A 22,215-nucleotide genomic window follows, 5' to 3' on the forward strand; every position below is an offset into this window, starting at 1 on the left:
CAAGTACTAGCAATTGTTTGTATAATCAGGGCACTGGTGAGCTCTGAAGCATCCAGGCTCAAAAGACAGACAAAAGTAACTGAAATGGGGGGGACTGGGAGGTGTTTAATGACCACCTACATCTCTTAAGTGCTACTTGACATACGTGCTCCTAAGGAATGCGGCCCAGTCAGAGCCCAAATAGATTTTTCCCCCTCTGAAAAGGAACCTCATTATATCAATTCTAGAGATCTCTTAAAAAGACAATTCTCTAGAGCCATGTAAATATTTATTTTAAATGACACATTTTCTTAACATTTAAGATCACTGGATAAAATACAGGTTGCCAGTTAAATTTTAATTTCAAATAAATAATGAATAAATGTTTAGTACAAATAGATCTCATGATATTTGGGGTGTGTGTGTGTGTGTGTGTGTGTGTATACTAAAAAATTTTCATTGTTTACCTGAAATTCAAATTTAACTGAGCAAACTGTTGTTTTTTAATTTGGCAACCCTATTAACAACATAAAGTTCAAATAAATGCATTGAATTAGCGAATGCCCATAAAGAAAAAAGAATGAAGTTATTTAAACTAAATAAAGTTATCTTAAGAGGTGGCATGGTAACAGAAAGAACATGCATCTCAGAACCAGGCAAATCTGAGCTGCAGTTCACCATCCTGTCAATTTATAACTAACTGACCCTGAAAGAAGAAATGACTATACCTACCTTAGCTTCACTGCCTTCACCTCATAAATGGGGTGGGTTTACTTTACCACTTTTCAGGGTTGCAGAATGGATGACATGAAGTAACATACCCAACATTTTCCTGATGCAGAACAGGCAATGAATGCCAGTTCTCAGTTCTTCCTCAGAATATCTCAGCTCCAGAAACTCAAAGTCCCCATTCACAGTAGCCAAAACCAAAGAGCTCACATTATCCCACAATAGCTAAACAAAACAAAGTACTCCCCAAACTGTGCTCACATACAAATCTCTCCCTCTCCTGATCACTACATTTCACTCGGCAGTGCCCTTGGCAGCCAGAGTTCTAGGTCTCCACTGACTCTCACCTTACTTGGCCTGTGCCCCACTATGGCTGACCAGAACTGTTTTCTTCCAACTGTGCCTAACAATATTTGAACAGAAAAGACTTAAAATAACATTACCCTGTGATTTCCTCACATGTTTTTGTTCTTTTTCACAAACTTTTTAAAGATTAAGGATATATAAACTCATTTCAAATTATCTTATAATATTATATGCAAAAATCTGTTTTTTTTTAACTAAAAAAGAAAGCTGAAAAATCCTAATCATTCGAGTCAATAAAAATTCTGCAAATGGCCTGGCCAGTATAGCTCAGTGGTTGAACATCAACACATGAACCAGGAGGTTATAGTTGGATTTCCAAGTTACAGGCTTGATTCCCAATAGGAGCCATGCAGGAGTCAGCTAATCCATGATACTCTCTCATCAGTGATGTATCTCTCTCTCTCCCTTCCCCTTCCTCTCTCTGAAATCAATAAAAACATATATTTTTTAAAATTCTACAAATGCACAAAAGAAAATTATATTGAGGTATGACTCCTGAACCTAGACCTTCCTTCTATTTTGGAGTCATACCACATGAGGGATTATTTTTCGATGTTCATTTTTACAAGCTGCTTAACTAACAACATGCTGTCCAACTTTCCATTTAGTATACCTTATCTTCTCTCTACACACTATGATTTCTCTGAAGAAAAACTGCCTAAATATTTCAACAATTTAGTGGGAAGCAAAGAATTAAGATTATAGATACAAAGGTGCTATAATTGTGTTTTAATCAGCTCATTAAATACAACATGAACATGTATCAATCAACTAACATTTCAATTTCATGGTCCATAATTCAAAACTGTCAAAAGTGCAACAGTAAAAAGTTATCAGCATTTACTTAACAATTCCTTTCCAAGTTTCTTTTAACTAATGTAAACCACACAAAATATTGTATGACAATTGTTACATGTTCTTATGGACTGAAAGAAGACATAATTAGAAATTATATTAAAATACAAACATAACTGAAATTTATCTTTCTTGTGAGGTATTGCCAAGGTGGACCAAATAGAAAAATATCTACATATATAAAAACACAGCAACATAATTCTTTAAGTTGGGGAACTAAATACATGAATCTTTAAAATACCTATTTCAAATATTTCTATTCCCAACAGATAAAACTTCACTGATGAAACAAACTACTGAGCTAGTTTGTTTTAAACTGTTGCTGCAAAAAATAAAAATCTCTATAAATCTCATTTAGGAAGTAAGCTGCCTAATTGCACTTCTATTTAGGAATATTTCACAAAGACTTCCCCATTACACAGTCACATTTGACTTGTGATGCAAGTACACGTACCTTCTGTCCTTCACAGAAAAAGTGGTTTTTCATGATCTGAATGATTCATAATTTAGTTTATCTAAATTCTACATTTGTTAAGAAGCGGTGAAAATTATTAAGAAAAGTCAGCAGTTCTTTTCTCTAGAATTTTGCTTGGTAGCAAAAATCACTTTACTGTTTGTTTTTTGTTGTTAAAGAGGTATTTTATTCTAAAATATTTTTAATTTAATTTAATTTATTTATTTTTAATTTAAATTCTTTATTGTTTAAAGTCTTACGTAAGTCTTATTCCCCCACACACACTTGACCTCTCCCTGCCCACCCCCAACCTCCAGCACATGCCCTCACCCCCCACCCCCCATCTTATTCTCAAATTTTTAAATTGGATTTATTGGGGTGACATTGATTAATAACATTACTTAGATTTCAAGGTCTGTTTCTCACCATTATTTTTCCCTCAGATAGAGAAGGGCCTGAGAGTAAGGGTCATTAACATCTTTTACTAAGACAAAAAGATTCAATTGTGACTACTAGGATACCAACAGACATATCCTTTTATTATAGTCAGGAACAGTTATTAAGGATGTCTTCTCACAGAACAACATACTCACTACAGTGCGAATTAAACAAACAAAGTCTAGAAGGCAGAGGCAATCCCTGCCCTTGATGAGGTTGACATCATCTGTTTCTAGTATTTAAAATTACGTTTGTTCTAAAGATATTTTTTAAACAGAAATAAGTAGACAATGTGAAGAAGAAAAGGAAGGGAGTTAAAATCGTGAGCCAAGGTTAAATATTTCATCTGAATCTGCAGAGTCAGATTCCTTAATTCCTTATCTTCTTTAACTAAATGAGCTGTACTGTGTGCTGGTTAACTGTTCTAGGCATTAGCCACCCAGTGGTTAATAAGACAAAGTCTGAGTCCTCATTGAACTTACATTCTAGTGAGGAGGCCCAGAAAAAAATGCTCTAAATATTTACGTGTGCCTATATGGAAACGTGTGTGTGTGTGTGTATGTGTGTGTATACAGTGTGAGAAAGCTGTTGAGGGGCATGGAGGTAGGTCAGAAAAGGCCACACATATATGTAGCAGTTACGACAAGCCAAGTGTAAGCTAAGCAATGAGGATAGACTATAATAGAAGACACAGATGTGCCATTCTAGTATACTCACGTGGGAGATCCAGATAAACTAACAGGAAACTATTCTGTTGCCACTACCTATGTAAGCTTGGCAGGTTGGTAACACCCTCCTCATGAACAGTCGCACCAACCTTCCAGGGTTATTGGGGGCATTAGACATTTATACTAGTAAAACATTTGGCATAGTGCCTAGTAAACTGCTAATTTTATTATTATAGTTAAGTGCCCATGTTGTAGATAACAAGAATGAGATTTATGGAAATTGAGGATAGCAGAAAGGGGGGAAGGATAATAAAGGCCTTTAAAAATTAAAAAAGGGAAGAAAGTTGGGTTCACATGAGGACCTACAAGGTACACTGCAAATTATATTTATAAACCTACAGAAAATAGACAATGGAACCACATCGCACACCCAATTAAGTGGCAAGAATTAAACTACACATGATCGACAGAAAAGATGAAAGAACAATCTATTTACTACAAGTGGCTCTGCTGTTATTTCACTCACCAAGAGAATATTTCAGAGTGAATGAGGTTTATAGAAAAAATATCTATAGTCTACAGGCAGTCTCAGATCTCATATGTGAAGTTTAAACACCTCACCTCACTGAGCATCTGATATAGAAAACAAAACAAACAAACAAAAAAACAGTCAAGGGTCCTTATGACTGATTAAATTGAGTTTTAAAACTTAGCTCCAGAAATTCTCTCCCTTTCTCTCTCCCTCTGTCTCTCTCTCCCCACCTCCCAGACCTAGCCTTTCCTCCCCAATAATCAGCAACCTCTGAAGCAGCAGAAGCCTGGACCTGACTATTTGTCACACAATCTGGATCTCTGGAAGACTAAAGACAACATCTTGACCAAAGTTCTGTTTCAGTTCCTGAGCCCTGAGTTGAAACAACATCTGGCAACTTGCTCATGAGACCAGACAAAAAAACACCAGAAAAGACCCCATAGTTCCCCAGGACCCGAAGAAATGATCACCCTTTTTTCCACCAAGAAAAACGATTTTAAATATAATAATGTTACATGCAATAAACATTAATATTTCAAGAAAAAAATATTTTAAATATAATAATATTACAAAACTATACTAGCATAGTATATCACAAAAGTTGTAGGAAATATTAAAAATCTGCAAATAACAGGATTACTTCTATTATAGTCTAAAATATTTTTTTCTTTTGGCTCTTTTTTGTTCCTCAGTTTATGTTGTTCATTATATTCCACAAATGAGTGACATCGTGTGATATTTATCTTTCTCCAACTGGCTTATTTTGCTTATCATAATGATCTCTAGGTCCATCCATGATGTTGCAAATGATAAAAGTTCCTTCTTTTTTATAGCAGCGTAGTATTCCATTATATAGATGTACCACAGCTTTTTAATCCACTCATCTGCCTGTGGCACTTAGGCTGTATCCAAATCTTAGCTATTGTAAATTGTACTGCTATGAACATAGGGGTGCATGTAACCTTTCTGATTGGTGTTTGATTTCTTGGAATATATTCCTAGAAGTGGGATTACTGGGTTAATGGGAGCACCATTTTTAATTTTTTGAGGAAACTCCATACTGTTCTCCACAGTGGTTGCACCAGTCTGCATTCCCACCAGCAGTGCAAGAGGGTTCCTTTTTCTCCGCATCCTCGCCAACACTTGTCATTTGTTGATTTGTTGATGATAGCCATTCTGACAGGTGTGACATGGTACCGCATTGTTGTTTTGATTTGCATCTCTCGGATAATTAGTGATGTTGAGCATGTTTTCATGTGTCTCTTGGCCTTCCTTCTGTCTTCTTTTGAAAAGATTCTATTTAGGTCCATTGCCCATTTTTTTATTGGATCATTTATCTTCCTTTTATTAAGTTGTATAAGCTGCCTGTAGATGTTGGAGATTAAACCTTTATCAGTGATACCATTTGCAAATATGTTCTCCCATACAGTGGGCTTTCTTGTTTTGTTGATAGTTTCTTTTGCTGTAAAAAAGTTTTTTTATTTTGATGTAGTCCCATTTGTTTATTTTCTCTTTAGCTTCCATTGCCCTAGGGGCAGTATCAGTGAAGAAGTTCTTTTGGCATATGTCTGAGATTTTGCTGCCTGTGGATTCCTCTAGTATTTTTATGGTTTCCCATCTTATGTTTAAGTCCTGTATCCATTGAGAGTTTATTTTTGCCAACACCATTTATTGAAGAGATTGTCTTGACTCCATTGTATGCTCTTGCCTCCTTTGTCAAATATGAATTGAGCATAATGGATTAGGTAAATTTCTGAGTTCTCTGTTCTGTTCCATTGGTCTGTATTTCTGTTCTTGTGCAGTACCAGGCAGTTTTGAGAACAGTGGCTTTGTAGAAACGATCACCCTTGCCTCACCTCTGACCAATCGACTCCCAGCATGACCCCAAACTCCTAACCCACATGCCATCGAGGAGTTTAGGCTTTTGAGCACTAGCTTCCTCTTCTCCTGGATGGCACTATTCATCAATAAAATAGCCAATATTTCTCCAATGCAATTCCCAAAGTATTTGGCTCTGCTAGTACCAGGTGGACAAACTCTTTCTGTTCCGTAACAATATGTATTCCCTAAATGCAAATGTACTATTTAACCTGGTGCTATTTTGATTAGATGTGATTTTCATCACCTTTTGCACTTACTTCATAACCAACTCCTGCTTAAGATGCTACTCCACCTGTATGATCTCCATTTTACAGATATACAAATAAGCATGTCCCCAAGGATACCTGAGCAATACATAGCCGAGTCTAGGATGCCTGCCTCATTCTGCCTGGCTCAAAATCCCTACAGTCTTTCCATGATGCCCAGCCAGCCCTAAGTTTGGATTTAAGGGAACAGGCTAAGATTAAGGAGCAAGATGATGCAAAACATGTAAGAGGAAAAATTAATAAAACTAATAGGTATCTGTAAAAAAAGATAAAGGCATTATGACCAAAGACAGAGAAACCAGGTCAGAAGCTGATGGATAGTAACGCTCATCACAAATTTCCAAAAAACAATACTGATTTCCTATGTTTTATACCTCTGTGCTTACTAAAACTCAAGTATTCTGGCAATTCAAACATTTCAGTATCCAACTTCTATCTCCCTAATTACCTCTCGCAAGCAAAGACGTACACACGTGCACATATCCCAAATCATGAGTCCAGACACTAACTTGTTAGTTCTGTTATCTTAGAAAGAGAAAGGAATACATGACAGTAAACGAGTGGGAAAGAATACATGTAGGAGATAAATGTTGGGAGTAAAGAAAAAAACTTCAAAGTACTAAGAGAAAAGTGCTTCCTTTGATAGTAATGAAATTGAGAAACTGTAATAAAGAACAAATAGAAGTATCAGTAAGTCCTTCCAAAAAAAAAAAAAGTGTCTTTGGAAGTACATTCCAAAAAGAAATCCTACAAATACATTCACTGGGCATTTACTCTGTGCCTGTGTATTCACAACTAACAAGTACCTTTGACAAAGGAGACAAGAGCATACAATGGAATCAAGACAGTCTCTTCAATAATTGGTGTTGGGAAAATTGGACAGATACATGCAAATCATACAAACATAAAATCATATTTCCCATTATAATTTTAGGATTTCCACTATCTTGGGGGGAAAAAATCCCTGGCCCCAACAAAAATCAAAAGTCATCATATGGAACAACAATTACAATAATGACAATGATAGCAGTTAATTTTGGGCTGTGTACCATGCCTTTAGATTTCACCCTATGAAGTACTTTATCCTGATTCTACCTGCAAAAAAACTTACTCTTAGATTAAGTAATTTACCTAAAGACCTAACACTTTGGACCTGATGAGGTTGGGTCTCACCCATGTCTGTCTCTTAATCATTTTGTACTACTACTCCATTTTAAAGACTCAAACTTTCCCATGTGCATTCTGACTTTTTAAATGTAGAATTTATGGGCACGAAATAATTCTCCCATGTCGGATGTGATACTAAGTAACTAAAATGAATGATCAGTGCCTTAAATGTGTGCAACTTTTGTCCTCCTTCTTTGTGTTATTACTTTTTCATACTGCACAACTTTTATCTTTAAATGGTACATAAATTAAGCAAGTAAGAACTCAAAATACAATGACATATAAAAGGAATATGATATTGTTTAAAGTCGAGGAACATTTCTCAAAAATTTGAGAAGTGAGTGCCACCAGATTCTCATTAAACTAGTCTGTGCCTACAGGGGGTTTAATAACCTCTAGTTTTTTTGAAGTGCAAATTTTACCTGGATCATTATGGGAATGAGGCACCACAAAGACTTGAAGGGGCTTAGTGTCCCAGTCATTAAGTTTATAGGTAATGTCAAATCCTTGTTTCCAAACTCCACCATCTGGATTGTCAAAAGGAATTAAACTGTAAACATCCAACATCTAAAAATATAAAAGACAAATAAAAGGTTTAATTATGTATAACCATTATTAATTTAAACTTAATGCTGAAAAATATTTGTTCAAAACTACTTATTGTTGTACTCCAAGTATATATTTTACAAGATAAAACTATTTCTGTAGACATGAAGGGTTCAAGGCAGAAAACATTTAATCACCATTCAAAGGCTTAAAATGCTACCTGGATTACATAACTATTCTGAGTAGTAACCCCCTTCCCCATCTGCTTCTAATAAAAAAATAATTTCATTCAATTCCTCTTCCCCTGCTTTATTTCCAATACAATTTAATAGGAATAGATAGTAACTAAACAGCAAACCAAAAAAAAATGATTATGACCAGATTAAAAAACAATTTACTGAAAATTACTTTTTACTTTGAGTTGTCATTATTTTATACTCAATCTCTTATATTTTAAAATCTGTATCTTAATGAAAATGCATCTATTTCTATTCTTTCATTTAGCATATATTATGTTTACCTTTTTTTGTTCTAAAAATAAAACTACAACAAGGTTGACTAGGTTAAAAATGGAATATTTTAAATTGAGATTTAGCTTTTAAGTATTCAAATGCTTTCTAAGTTTCCAATGCAGCATTCCTTCTACATAATAATATATTTTGAACACAAAAAAAAAATTATTGCCCTTCCCCCCAAAATAAAAACGCTAAAAACTTCTATTCTCCATACTCTCTATAATATTAAATATGACAACACAAATACCCTTTGGTAAAATTTCAACTATGTAAAAGTTAAATCCATATATATATATATATATATATATATATATATATATATATATATATATAGCTAATATGCTAAGTGTCCGACCATCTGGGTAATGACGTCACATAGCAATGCCCAGCTTCCTCTCCCTAGCAACTAGCCTCCTTGCAGTTCTTCAGCCCAGAAACACGACTTGCTTTATAGCCAGGTAGAAACATTTCACACTGTAACCAAATGTCTGTGAAGCATTTTCCCATGCCTCATCTCATTTGATCCTCACTGAAGTCCTGGAGTAGGTAGATAGGAGACTCAGTGGAATCCTATTTTCTTTTCATTAGCCATAAAACAGAGATTTAGAAAGCTTAGAAACTTGACCCAACTGAAAAGAAGTAAGAAATGGTGGACCTTGAAAATGACTTCAGGTTTTCTCACTGCGCAGAATATAATCAAACACTGCTGCAGTTAAATATTTTACCCTTTGTTCTCCCTGCATGATCTACAATAATAATCTGCTTCGTGTTGATATTTACTGCTGTGTTGCTGACAATTACCTGAAAGAGAAGTTGGGGTGCTTCACTGGGCTGGAAAAAGTTTAGCTAAATCAGAAAGCTGGTCTAATTAAGCAAGTTTATATCTATAAAAGACTAAGTTGACTCGCACATGCGCAATACATATAAACCCCTCTCTGGCGCCAATCGCACACATGTTTTGATCTGTCATTGTCAATTGTGAATTTGGTTGACACTTCTATTATAGAGAAAGGGCGAATAGAAATATTAAAATATTTCTTCTAATTAATTTCCTTTCAATGTGCACGAATTTGTGTACTGGGCCACTAGTTAATATATAAATGAGTTAGAAAACTTTTTTAAGATATCAAGCAAACTACATAAAAGTGAATACAAAGTATTATAAGGCAATAATATATTTCTCACTTCAGAATTTCTGACTTTAATAAAGTAAAATACAATGCACCAAGGATAAGTCAACAAATCTTAGGGAACCAGCTGGCCAAGGGAGGATGTGTTAACAGTCTCTGCTATTTCTCCAAGTTCTTTCTTTAGTCTGCAGATCTCCCAGTCCTGCTCCCTCCCTCTGCCTGCATTCCATGGTTGCTCCTACCTCCTTTCTGTCCATCTCAGATTTAGACCCACCCCTACCAAAAAGTTTTTTTGTTCCTCTTTAAAAGGAGTGAATTAATACCTGAACAAAGCCAAGCCTCACAGAAATAGATATCCTTTCAAATCACAGGATAGGATCCTAATCCTAACTGAACCTGGCCACACACTAGCTGATGAGGTTGTAGGCATAAGGCCTGGCCAGCTCAAGTGTTCCAGTTTCCAGCGTGGCCTGGGAGCCATGTCCTCAAGGTCATATCATGTTCTCTGTCCCCAGGAGTTAGTAAAAATTCCTACTTAGAAGCCAGGACACAGCCAACTCATTTTATCCAACTTTAAAATATTCACCTCATAGGGTCCTATCACAAAGTTCCAATTTCTGGTCTAAGGTATAAGGTTAAATCTATAGTTCTCTGCTATTTTGCAGAACTAAAAAATATGAGTGACACACCCAAAGCTTAAGAAAGGCAAAAGTTCTTTCTTACCTAGTCTTCAACTCCACTATCCTCTAGAACAGTGTGATCAAAGAGAATAATACAAGCCAAATATGTAATTTTAAATTTTGTAGTAAAATGGAATATGCAAAATTAATTTTAATGATATATTTTATTTTAGGCCAATATATTCAAAATATTACTATCTCAATATGTAATCAATATGAAAATGAACAAGATACTTTATAGATTCTTTTTTTCATACTAAATCTTCAACACTTTGTGTGTAAATTATATTTCAAGCATGTTTCAATTCAAACTAGCCACATTCCAAATTCAGTAGCCACATATGGCTGCCATATTGGACAGCACAACTCTAGAATATATATCTTCCTTCTCATAAAGGCATATTCAGCAAAAAAAATCTAACCCTACACTATGCGAAACATATAATGTATAACAGTGATATAGTAAGAGGAGGGCTCTTCTTGTACTCTCCAAAGGAAGGTAAGAAAATCTCTTTGGCCAAATTTAAACCTTTAAAGGTCTACAACTGCTACAAAAAACAAGACTGAAGAGGTATACAAAATGGCCATATTCACAAAGTATAAAATAAAATAAAAAATTAGAAGCACAGAATTACTGAATTTTATCACTAAAAAAGAATATTAATGATCTTGTAATTAATCAAATCACAGAAACTAGAATCCATAGAATTTAAGTAACTTACTAAGTAAGAACAGATACCAGATCAAATCTAAAAAAGCAAAAACCCAGTGATTATTAACAAATGCATACATTACCTGCACATCTGCATTCTGACTTCCACTTTGTGAAGCAAATAGACAGTCTTCAGGGTCAACTGTGAGGGACTTTTTCGATGGCAGAAAAGGTGAGCCAGCACGTTGGCTGAAATTGCCTTGTGAACTTTTTGGCCCATCCTCCACAGACTCACTCAAATTGATGACCGAATCTCTAATATTTGAGATGATCTCATTATTCTCAGCTAGCAAACGCTCCAAATGGTCTATTTTTTCTTGCAACATTGAGAGCTGGCCCTATAATAAAACAGAAAGAGGCAGCTATATGAAACTCTAACATAGCTCTGAGACACCCATATATTTTTATTAAGTTATGTGCCTGCTCAAGAGAGCAGCCACTCACCCTTCACTTTCCACTTTTATAAGTGGGATCATAGAAAGCATTAACAGCTGGATGGTTGAAATACAAATTTACAGCAGAAAATCTTCTTCATGGCTGCAATCTTTGTCTAATCATATTTTAAAAAGAGCAACAGAAGGACAAAAAATATTTGGGGATATATTTCCTATTATCCCACACTCAGCCCAAAAATATCTTTTGGTCTCTAAAATCACTAAGTACAGTAACATATTATATTCAGGTATAAAATTTTAAATTTAACTATAAATTATTCTAGTTATTCCCAAATGTCAAAAAGTGACCTTTAAACCTGAAAACAATCATTTCATCTCAATCAGTAACACTAGTGGACAATCCTAAATAAGAGCTATGATCTACAGAAAAATCAATTAGTCAATTGTTAATTTCACCATAAGCTTGAAAAAAAAAAAACTGACATGAACTATCCAAGTAACCACACATTATTAAGTCATTTAGACTGGTTATACTACATTGTGTGACTTTAGGTTTTTAATTGATCCTCACATTAATTATAGAGGCTTGCTCTCTCTATAACATAAACCTTGCTATATAGAATAACACCTCAACTTATGAGAGCAAGGACAATCTCTGTCTTGCTCACTCATATTCCAAGGGTTCCAAATACAGAGTAGATAGTTATAAATTTGCAAAATGGCCCTCATATTTCTGGAAAGCAACTATAATTCTTTAGTGAACACCCACTGTGCCAGGTATAATGCTACATGCTGGGAAGGCAGGAATGCATAAGATATGAGTCCCTATCTAAACACACACACACACAAGGTGACACTGTAACTAGAAATAGCCTACCCTTTACCCCCAAAAGTCCGCATTAGAGTTTAATAAAATAACTATATGGATAGTGAGCAAACAACTCTAGATACCCAAAAACAAAAATTCTATCACAGTACAAGTAACAAAAAGACAGAAAGGAGGAAGGGAAAAGAGAAAAGAAGCTAAAACACTTAAATGTCCAAAAATGAAGGACTGGTCAATATCTAACATCACAGAACAGTTTTCAGGGACTGAAAAGTTAGGAATATAATTTTTTAAATAAAAATATATGAGAAGGTACTTTCAGAAGATACAGTGGAAAAAAAGCAGTTTTAAAATAGTATGTATGAATAAAATAGTATATATGACATGATGATTCCCCTTTTGAAAAATAATACATATGGAAGGCCATAATTGAGATGGTAAAAACTGGTTATGAGCATTTATATTCTTTTTAAAAAAATGTTTTTGATATTAGAAAGTAAGAGAAGGGAAAGAGAGAAACATCAATTGCCTGCCTCCTGCACACCTTCTACTGGCAATTGAGCCCATAACCCAGGCATGTGCCCTGGCAGGGAATAGAACTGACGAACTCTCAGGGCATGGGATGATGCTCAACCAACTGAGTCACAACAGCTAGGCTTCCTTTTTTGTCTTGTTATGAATAGTTGTTGCCTTTGCAATGGGGAGACTGAGAGAAACAAGGTTTTTACTCCCAGGTTACTAGCCAGCTCAACAAGGGAGAGGAGAAGTCAACAGACAGCTAGCTGTCTACCAAAAGAAGGCCATTTCAGCAAACTGTGAAAACTGACAGAAGTCTGAAGGGGCAAGGGAAGACATTTTAGAATAAGAAAAAAAGTAGCCAAAATTAGAAGCAAATTACCTTGGGAGGTGAGTAGGAGAGGTAACACTGGAGATGAATACTCAAAGCCCTGACGTACGAGAAACAAGGAGCACAAGACAGACATGTACCTCCTCAGACTTCAAAGATGCTCTCATAAGCCTCTCTATTTAATAGAGACAGAAATAGCCCCACACATATCAAAACTGCAGTCCTTTAAGGTATCTGTCATTTCTAGGTGGGGTGGCATGTCTCCACAAGGTAGAACTCTGAAGCCTGTTCATCAGCGTATACAGAAGCAGGAAGTGCAACATTTTAGCACAGAACTCATCCTGCAAGACAAGTCCCTAGTGAAAAGCAAGACAGAGAATATAGATCAGTTCATGACTAGAAATGGCAAAGCAAAGGAAACCTGATGATCAGTACATTACTAGTTCAAGGGTTCAAAGAAAAACTAGTTGAACCATGTAGACTTCAGGTCAGCAAAGCTGTTGAGCAGTGTTATATATACTACAAGCCCTTTTTATAAGCACACATCGATGTTGGTTGAGCGTTTCTCCGAAGAAAGGCCATAGAGGACTCTTGGCATAACCCAAAGTTCACCCAAAGAAGCTAAAAATATTTGAGAGACAGGTACACAGCTGACTAATCTGTACCTATTTTCCAAAACAGACATACTATCAAAGGCTATCTGAAATAAGGGAAAAATTTTCTTCACTCATTTATCACAGACTGTGGCTTTTTAAAATCATTCCTGATGAAATGAATATTTCCAATGCTGAGGATGCAAGTCTACTTCAGTGATGCTTGCAATTTCTACCACAGCAGGTAACAACAGTAAATCAAGTTCTTCTGATTGCAAGCAGAATTAGAACACAATGACTTGTTCTGCCTGTAGTAAAGCTACACATCTCCATAAAACAAAGCCTTAGCTTAGTCTAAAATATCACCCCAATAATATTGTTATAAGTATGTACGGTGACAGATGGTTCCTAGACTTGTGGTGATCACTTTGTAAGGTTTATAAATGTTAAATCACTATACTGTACACCTGAAACTAATATAATATTATGTCAACTATAATTCAAAATAAATTTTTGAAAATGTTAAAGGGAAAAATAAATTTATTCCAATGAAAATTAAAAGTTGTGCTGGAAAGGCTAAAAGTAAATAAATAAATACTACCATCCTAGAGTTTTGAAAGATGCCACATGTTTTATCAGACACTTAGTAGTGTATAAAAGAATATAAGAGCACCGACTTTCTCCAAATCTTCCTGTACTTTCGGAAAAAGATAATTCTGGAGCCATGCACACAGCAAAGCTGCCTTTAGCTCAACAAACACACACCGAGAAAGAACAGGGCTCCTTCCTGGTCCCATAACCCATGGAAGAGAGTATTATTCAAAATAAACATTATAGGAGATGGATGTTTCATGAAAAAGGACCCTGCAAGCACTAAAGATGATTTCAATATCATTGTTTCTTTAAAGATACAATCAATGATTAGTACCTGGAATACTGTACTGAATGAAGTTCATGGAGAAAACTGTGGCCTAGGGATATGTCAGCATTGTGGTTTAATGGAAATTATTTTTTAAACTATATTATTCAGTGGAATAAAGTCTCCCTCCAAATAGCTGAAATTTTTGAAATACACACACTTCATAAGCAAATTCTGTACAAGACAGAGAAGAGTAGTATGACCTTAAAAGGATATGCTCATAGTCTACATTAAAGTAATAGAAATCATAGATAATGTTTCATATGATGACAAGTTAAAGAGTACCAATGGTAATATTGAAAAAGACAATTTTCTATAGTATAAAAAATTACTTATGAGAAAACCACTTTATTTTTTGCTAATCAGTTCTATAGGGAGGCCATGGTGTTGCACTGCTGAGGAGTGGGTAAGGAGATCATGGTATTTGATTTTTTTCTGCTTTCTATGAGAGAAAAACTGAGCCAAAAAAAAAATCACTGATATCAAAGACTTTTGAGACAGAAAATTTAGAGCCTACTACAAGGCAAAATAGGATCAGGAGCCACTCAGCCCTCTGAACAAAATCAATGTGCATCTACAAATTATCTGAAAAAAGTCTTATGTAATTACTGCCCCTGAGTAAGACATGCGTTGCTGGGATTGGCATCACTGTGATCACTGAGGCATGCTGAATCTGCACACCTTCTTCTTCCTTCCTGTGACAATGAAAAAACATGTGCCTTCTCCTCTCCCACTTCAAAGGCCAACACTGCTGGTGAGCTCCAACCCCATCTCTCTCAATTGCTCAAAGGCTATATTCTTGTGGTTAAACTCTCAACACTGCTTCATCAAAGTCCCCTTCTAAAAGCAAGTCATTCTCAATAATACAACATGTTTTATTAGGTCAAACTATAGGAAACTGACATTCTCGTAAGTCAAAAGTAGTCAAATGTCACCAATTTCTTATGGTTCAACTTAACATCTTATCCGATCTTAAAAAAAAAAGTCAAATTCCAGTGCTTTTCTTAGCCATATATTCCCTTCCTTGGCCTTATCCCCTTCATGGACATACAGGGGTTCTCAACAGTCTACACTCATTATCCCCCTTCCTTACAAACTCCCACTCACTCACTTGCCCATTCCAATCAGTACCTGCCCACAACTCCACCAAAACTGCTCTTGAAAAGTACCCAAAGGCTTCCATGTTGCCAAGCCTTAGTCTTCACCTTATTCATCATCGCAAGGAGCATTTGGCACTCCTTCCTAGAAACTGTTTCTTCATTGGCTCCCAGCACAACATACTCTTGGTTGCCCTCCTGCCAACTATTTATCCATCTCCCTCTCTCCTCAGTATCTAAATTGTGGAGTTCTCAAGGTTAGCCCTTGAGCTCTCTGCCTTCTCTATACTATCTTAAATTATCTCATCTACTCTATGGCTTAAATTCCATATTTTTTGTATTGATGTTTCCCACATTTATATCTTGATCTGAAACCTCTTCTCTGGAAGAAAAAAAAAAAAAAAAGAAAGAAAGAAAGAAAAAGACCCGTCTATCCAAATGACTGACTTCTCAACTTGGGTTTCACACTTAACCTTTTGCACTCGGATGTCGAGTGTGACTCGACACGGTTAGCATTAGAATAAAGGAATCGAGAAAAAAGCAAGCGAGTGCAAAGGGTTAAGTCCAAAAGACATCTTCACACACACAAAAAAGCCTTCTATAGTCTTTACGTCTTCAGTAAGAATCTCCACTTTGTTGGTTACGCACTCCCAAAATCTTGGTGGCATAATTGATTCTCCCTCCCTAACCCTGCTCACACATTCAACCCTGCTCACCCATCCTACATGCTCTTTTCACCTTATCTCCAAAAGTAGAGGCCCGGTGCACGAAATTCATGCACGGGGGGAGGGGGGTGTCCTTCAACCCAGCTTGCACCCTCTCCAATCTGGGACATCCCTCCCCTGCCGGCCTGGTAACCCCCAACTGCCCTCCCCTGCCGGCCCGGTAGCCTCTTAACTGCTCTCCCCTGCTAGCCCGGTCACCCCCAACTGCCCTCCCCTGCACACCTGGTCCCCCTCAACTGCCTTCCCCTGCTGGTCTGGTCGCCCCTAACTGCCCTCCCCTGCAGGCCTGGTCGCCCTTAACTGCCCTCCCCTGCAGGCCTGGTCTCCCCCAACTGCCCTCCCCTGCCGGCCATCTTTGACCACATGGGGCGGCCATCTTGTGCGAGGGTGTGAGGGCCAATTTGCATATCACCTCTTTATTATATAGGATACTTACTGAATCAATTAACCTCCCTCCCTCTCAAATGCCACCACACTGGTCCAAGCCACAGACATTCTCTTCTAGCCTAGTAAAGCAGTCTCTTAACTGATTTCTCATGTCCACATCTCTTAACCATGTCCTAATAAGATTCAATACCTTTCTTACATTCCAGTGTTCATTTATCAATATATTGAAAATACCTTGCACCACAATCAATAAGGACCTGCATATCTATAATTTTATCCTTTGCTTTTTTGTCCTCCCCAACTTAGCTTCACACTAAGATAATTCTAATTCAGCTCCTCCCCATCCCATCTCAATATCTTGGAACATATTCTCTATACAGTGCTTCAACTCTCCCTCAAAAGTCCGCTCTGCATAACCTTCCCTAGCCATCCTATCTAAAATAGATAGGTCTCTCACATGTTACACTCTATGTCAACTTATTTTTTGTTTCTTCCACAGAATTTTTATCAATTTTATTCAGGTATTGCTTCCCCATGTCCATCACTAATGAATCTCTATATTGGGAACAGGAACCATAGCTGTTATATTCATTATTGTACCCTAATGCCTAGCACAATAACTGGTGCAAAATAGGATTGCAAAATACAGAAATGAGCACGTTTACAGTTGTATGTGTATTAGAGTTCATTCTTATATTATTATTTAGTAATTATTATATTTTCCATATGAACTACTGTAAAACTGCTTTTTCCCACCCCTGTATTTATTGAGGGGGAAGAAGTAAAAACTGTGTGACTTTTTTTCTATGAAAGTATTAAATGTCATTTTTGGGCACATAATCCTATACCAAAAATAACACTAACTGGCCCTGGCCAGGTAGCTCGGTTGGTTAGCGCATCACTCCAATATGCCAAAATTACAGATTCAATCTCTAGTCAGGACACATACAAGAAGCAACCAATGAATGCATAAATAAGTGGGATAACAAAATCAATGTCTCTCTCTCTCTTCCTGTCTCTAAAATCAAGAAATTAAAAAGTTAAATTTTAAATAAAGATAAAAATAACATTTTTTAAAGAAAGGGGGGAAAAAGAATCTTTACTGTAACCCAAAAAGAAGAATGAAAGTCCTAAATAATAGGGTGATCTTCATGACCGTTTAAGAAATGACAGAACCTGATCCATTCTTGGCCACAGGTGACAATCATGACCTTGTGAGTAGGGTAAAATATGTGGCTCCTTTTCTTGGGAAAAGATTATGGATTCTGTACAGTCCACATTCACTACCATCAGTAAACAATGGGCTACAATTGATACAGAGGATAGAGAGACTTTGGAAAAAGAAACTGTAGATGACTCTAGAATCCTTCATACCATGCTAGTGATATAAGATCTTCATACAATCAAATATAGTTTCTAGTTAAGAAAACTGTAGAGGAAATGTTATTACACATTTACTATAACCACCAATGGTAGTATTCAAAAGAAACAAAACCTTACCACAATGTATATGTGGGTATGTATCTGAAACTCCAAATTTCTAACATCTTTTATTTTTACCCTCTTCAAATCTAATTTTGTTAGAGTCAGCCACATCAAGATTTTTCTGGACTTTTGACTCTATCACGGCATGTGCCATGCCCACCATGTAGCAAGTGTGGTGAGGTGAGCAGGGTACAATAGGGACCATCAGAATCATCTGAAAGGCCGGTCATTATTACAAATTCCAGGAATCCATCCTGAAATCTCAGTAAGGCCCCAGCCAAGAGAATAACTTCACTGAAATGGCAGCTTCCGTCTTATCCATGAACAAAAATAGTTCTGGAAGATCTCTTACAAAACTTTAACAACAGAGTTCAACAACAAAATCTGAGAATGACCACACACACAAAAAGAAGGAAGACAGCTTCATTTTGCCTGCATCATCCCATCCCCCAAGCTAGTACTGCTCAACACCACAGGGAACTCCCCAGCTAGAAAGAGTCCCCTTTGCTGGGAAAGAAGAACAGGTAAATGACGAGCTTCCCCAGCCTTCACTGCACAAAGAGACATATAGATACACTTCAGAACAAGGAAGAAAAGCAAGAGCTACCAATAGCAGTCACACGGGTTCACAGTGACCTGCTCTACAGACAAACCCTGCTTTCTCCACCAAATAAGGTCCAACCCAAAAGTCAGCACAGCTGCCATGAAAGCCCTGCAGATTTCACCAGTCTTCAGCCCACATCTATTGGCATTCACTAATGCCAGCCACCTATATTCCATCCTGCTCCCTCCCCACCCTCTCTGGAAACAAGGAACCGCAGCAGCAGCCGGCTCAGGCCTCTGAGGCTGCAGGAATCCAAGACTCCAGTCTTAACTTCCACAGCTGACCCCCACTGCCATGGGGCTAGCTGTGCACTTATATACCATGGACCTGACCCTTGTCATCAGTCTGCACTTTCTATGTACGCTCAGGAAGACTATGCAGCCATGGGAGAGCATACCTATAGCTAAGGTTCCACAGTTGCTTGTGGCCCCGGATGAAGCCCTGTCTTGTCACTGGCCTGTACTATCACACACCTGCAGCTAGACCCTCCAGCCGTGCACCTGCACACCCCCAGCCTAATCCCTGTCATTAGTATCCACTACCGTGTGCTTATGTGAGACTGAGCAATCACGGTAGTGCACATCAACAAGTGCCCCTGCAACTACCAGTGCTTCCACAGTTGTCCCCAGCCCAGGCTGCCTGCCTTGTCTCCCACTACTTACAGGTATGTTTGCCACCAGCCCCTGCCTCTACAGAGGGCCTTAGCAGCTAACCCCCCGAGCTGAATGTGTGCACACTACCTGTTCTAGCCACCAGAGCTGTCTGGCCTTCATCCCTAGCCACTGGACCTGGAGGTGCCACTGAGGACCCTTGCAATCACTGCACACACTCTGCAACACTTGCCAAGGACCACACAGTTGTCAATGCTGTGGAGGCCTGCGGACTGAGTCAAAAAAATCCCACACCACCCCCGAAACTGGTACAGTAACGCACCCCTGCACTGGGTGCCCTGCAGGCTAGACATAGGGTCACAGCATGCGCCAGCATCCCTCACCCACAGGTAAAAAGCTTCCTGAAGTCTGGTTCACAAAGTTTAAGCCGTTGTTTGTTGTGATTTATTACAGCAATAGAAAATTAATACACCTGGCAACGAGTTGAACCAATACAAAGCTTAGGAAGTATCCTTACACTTAAGAGTCCCTGTCAGAGGAAGCTGCCCAAGTCCCCATGCAAAGTGGAGAGCTTTGAGTCTGAGGAGCTAGGACCCTACGCATTGGAGCAATGGAGGCTGAGACCATGCCACTTTATACGCTGTTTCCCCAGGAGCATATTTTGTTTAACAAGGCTATAGAATAAAGGAGGCAGGAAAAAACTTCATGGTTAAAAATATTTTTCAGAGAAAAAAACACCAACAACTCCATTTTGAACAGTTTGGGGACTAATAAATAGTGTATTTAGCTGTTCGGGAGCTATGGTAGGGCAAGTGGAGTAAAAGGCTACTGAAGTTGGCCAGTTAAACACCTTGGTGCCTTGGGCCAGGATGGTAGAGATGGAGGAATGTGAAAGCATTTGGAACTGATGAACTAGGAAAGGAGAGGGCAAGAAAAATGGCCTTTTTCTTGCTAAGGCAACTGGGAAGATGACAGGTAGCATTTTAGGAAAATAAATGCTGGGGGAAGGAGCAGAGTGAGAGGCAAAGGTTCTGTTCTGGAACTACTAGGTAGTTCAGTGGTATTATGAGATAGATATGCAAGTCTGAAAATCAGGAAAATATATAAACTTGAGTGGCCAGTATAAACATGAATTTAAAGCAGTGGGAATGAATGGCATTACCTAAAAGAGAGTGCACAGAGCTGCTTTTTATAATTGTAAAAGGCTCACCAGGCGATTCTCACACATCTGCAGTTAAGAACCACTGCATTAAAGCTAAATATAGGGACTGTGATTTGGTAAAAGAGCAGATGCTTTCCACTAGGCGTTTTCACCATTAGTGCAGTAGTTCTAAGTCAGTCAGACACTACTCAACTATATACAGGAAAATCCTGCTTTTCAGTTAGATCTCAAGCATTTAACAAGAAAGTATTTTAGTTTGATATGATAGAATGAAAAGTAAACCCTCAAGTGACCACTCTACCGCTTAAGATGTGTAGTGTTGATGCCAAAAAGAGTACAAACTGGGGCTGTGGCCACAGTTAGGTATCTAACTCTATTTCTGCATCAACAAGGCACAAATCACAGTTGCAAATGACTTTTTAATGATATTTTCCAGACACAGGGCTTATCATGCCTGAATCTCTTCCAAGGTATTATCTTTACACTGCCACTTGTTCATTCAAGGAAATAAATGCCCTCACTATGTGAACATAAAGAATACTTAATTGTATAATACCTTGCTAAAACACAAGCGCAATGCATTCTTTGCCCTGGCAAATCATATTCATAACCCCACACATGCCTAGATGTGATAGTAACAGAGGCTGCTAGATGCAGGATACAGGTATATGACAAGAGTCCCTGCACTGGGGTTGTGAAGGGAAGAGCTTCGACTCACAGCTCGCCATCCCTTGCCTCGGTTGGGTACTCAAAGGACTCGTGGATGCACCTGAGTAAACCACTCTGCAGCTGCCAGAATCACTATAGAAGACGCTCAACCCACACCTAAAATATCAACAGGCCACTCAGGTTTTCCCCACCTTTGTAATCCCCACCCTCTCACCACCTCCAAAAGCATAGTCCTGATTCCAGTTGCTGGCACTTTCTTCTGCTCCAGGACACAGCTCCATCTCTACCCTGTGAGCTTCCAGATGTATATTTAAATTAAAACCCTATGAACCCCACCTGCACTAGCCCAATGCAACAGCACAGAAACCACCACCTGTTGAGGCAACATTTTAGGCACCAAGCTGCTATGTAAATGAGATTCTGCCAAACAGGTATCTTTTTAATAACTATTAGAAGGACCTGTAAATAGGGCAAAATGTTTGAATTATGAAATATTTTCATACAATGCAGCATTATACTAAGCAAATTAAGTGTTGTCTAATAGAATATTTTTCTTAAATTCAATACTTCTCAAACTGTTCTATGGAACATTATTTTCTTTATACTTTTTTCCAAAAAAAAGTTTTAAAACCACTGATTTTTCTTCAAATGTATTTTTACTGTATTTCTCTTCTGAGATATATCAACAGTATACTTTACCCAAGACTACTCATGGAAGTTTATGAGATGTACTTTTATACCGCAACAATTCCCAGGGAACCACAGTCATACTGTCATATGTCATCTGGCCAGTGATTGTTGGTCTATGTCGGTAATCTTTCTTATATTTTTTGACATATGCCTATATTTTTATAGAGGTGTTATTATGCACTATCCATTTATACTCTCTGAACACCCATGGATGAATGGCACATATTGTATTTTAGGACCTGTTGTTAAATAAATGCAACTGACATGTCTAAGATGGTTTTTCATAG

The 22,215-nt window shown here is 37.6% G+C and overlaps 1 protein-coding gene across 1 annotated transcript in view; it reads right to left on the reverse strand.

Annotated features, from left to right (window-relative positions):
- MAN2A1 (mannosidase alpha class 2A member 1) overlaps positions 1–22,215 on the reverse strand; it is a 155,701-nt gene that overhangs the window by 121,604 nt on the left and 11,882 nt on the right. The window contains exons 2-3 of the mRNA XM_054715013.1: positions 11,002–11,256; positions 7,758–7,902 (exon numbers count right to left, since the gene is read on the reverse strand). Coding sequence (XP_054570988.1) covers positions 7,758–7,902; positions 11,002–11,256 — 400 coding nt within the window. The remainder of the gene's footprint in view (positions 1–7,757; positions 7,903–11,001; positions 11,257–22,215) is intronic.

The sequence above is a fragment of the Eptesicus fuscus genome, chromosome 4, assembly GCF_027574615.1.
Source record: "Eptesicus fuscus isolate TK198812 chromosome 4, DD_ASM_mEF_20220401, whole genome shotgun sequence".
In the NCBI taxonomy this organism is placed as follows: Eukaryota; Metazoa; Chordata; class Mammalia; order Chiroptera; family Vespertilionidae; genus Eptesicus; species Eptesicus fuscus.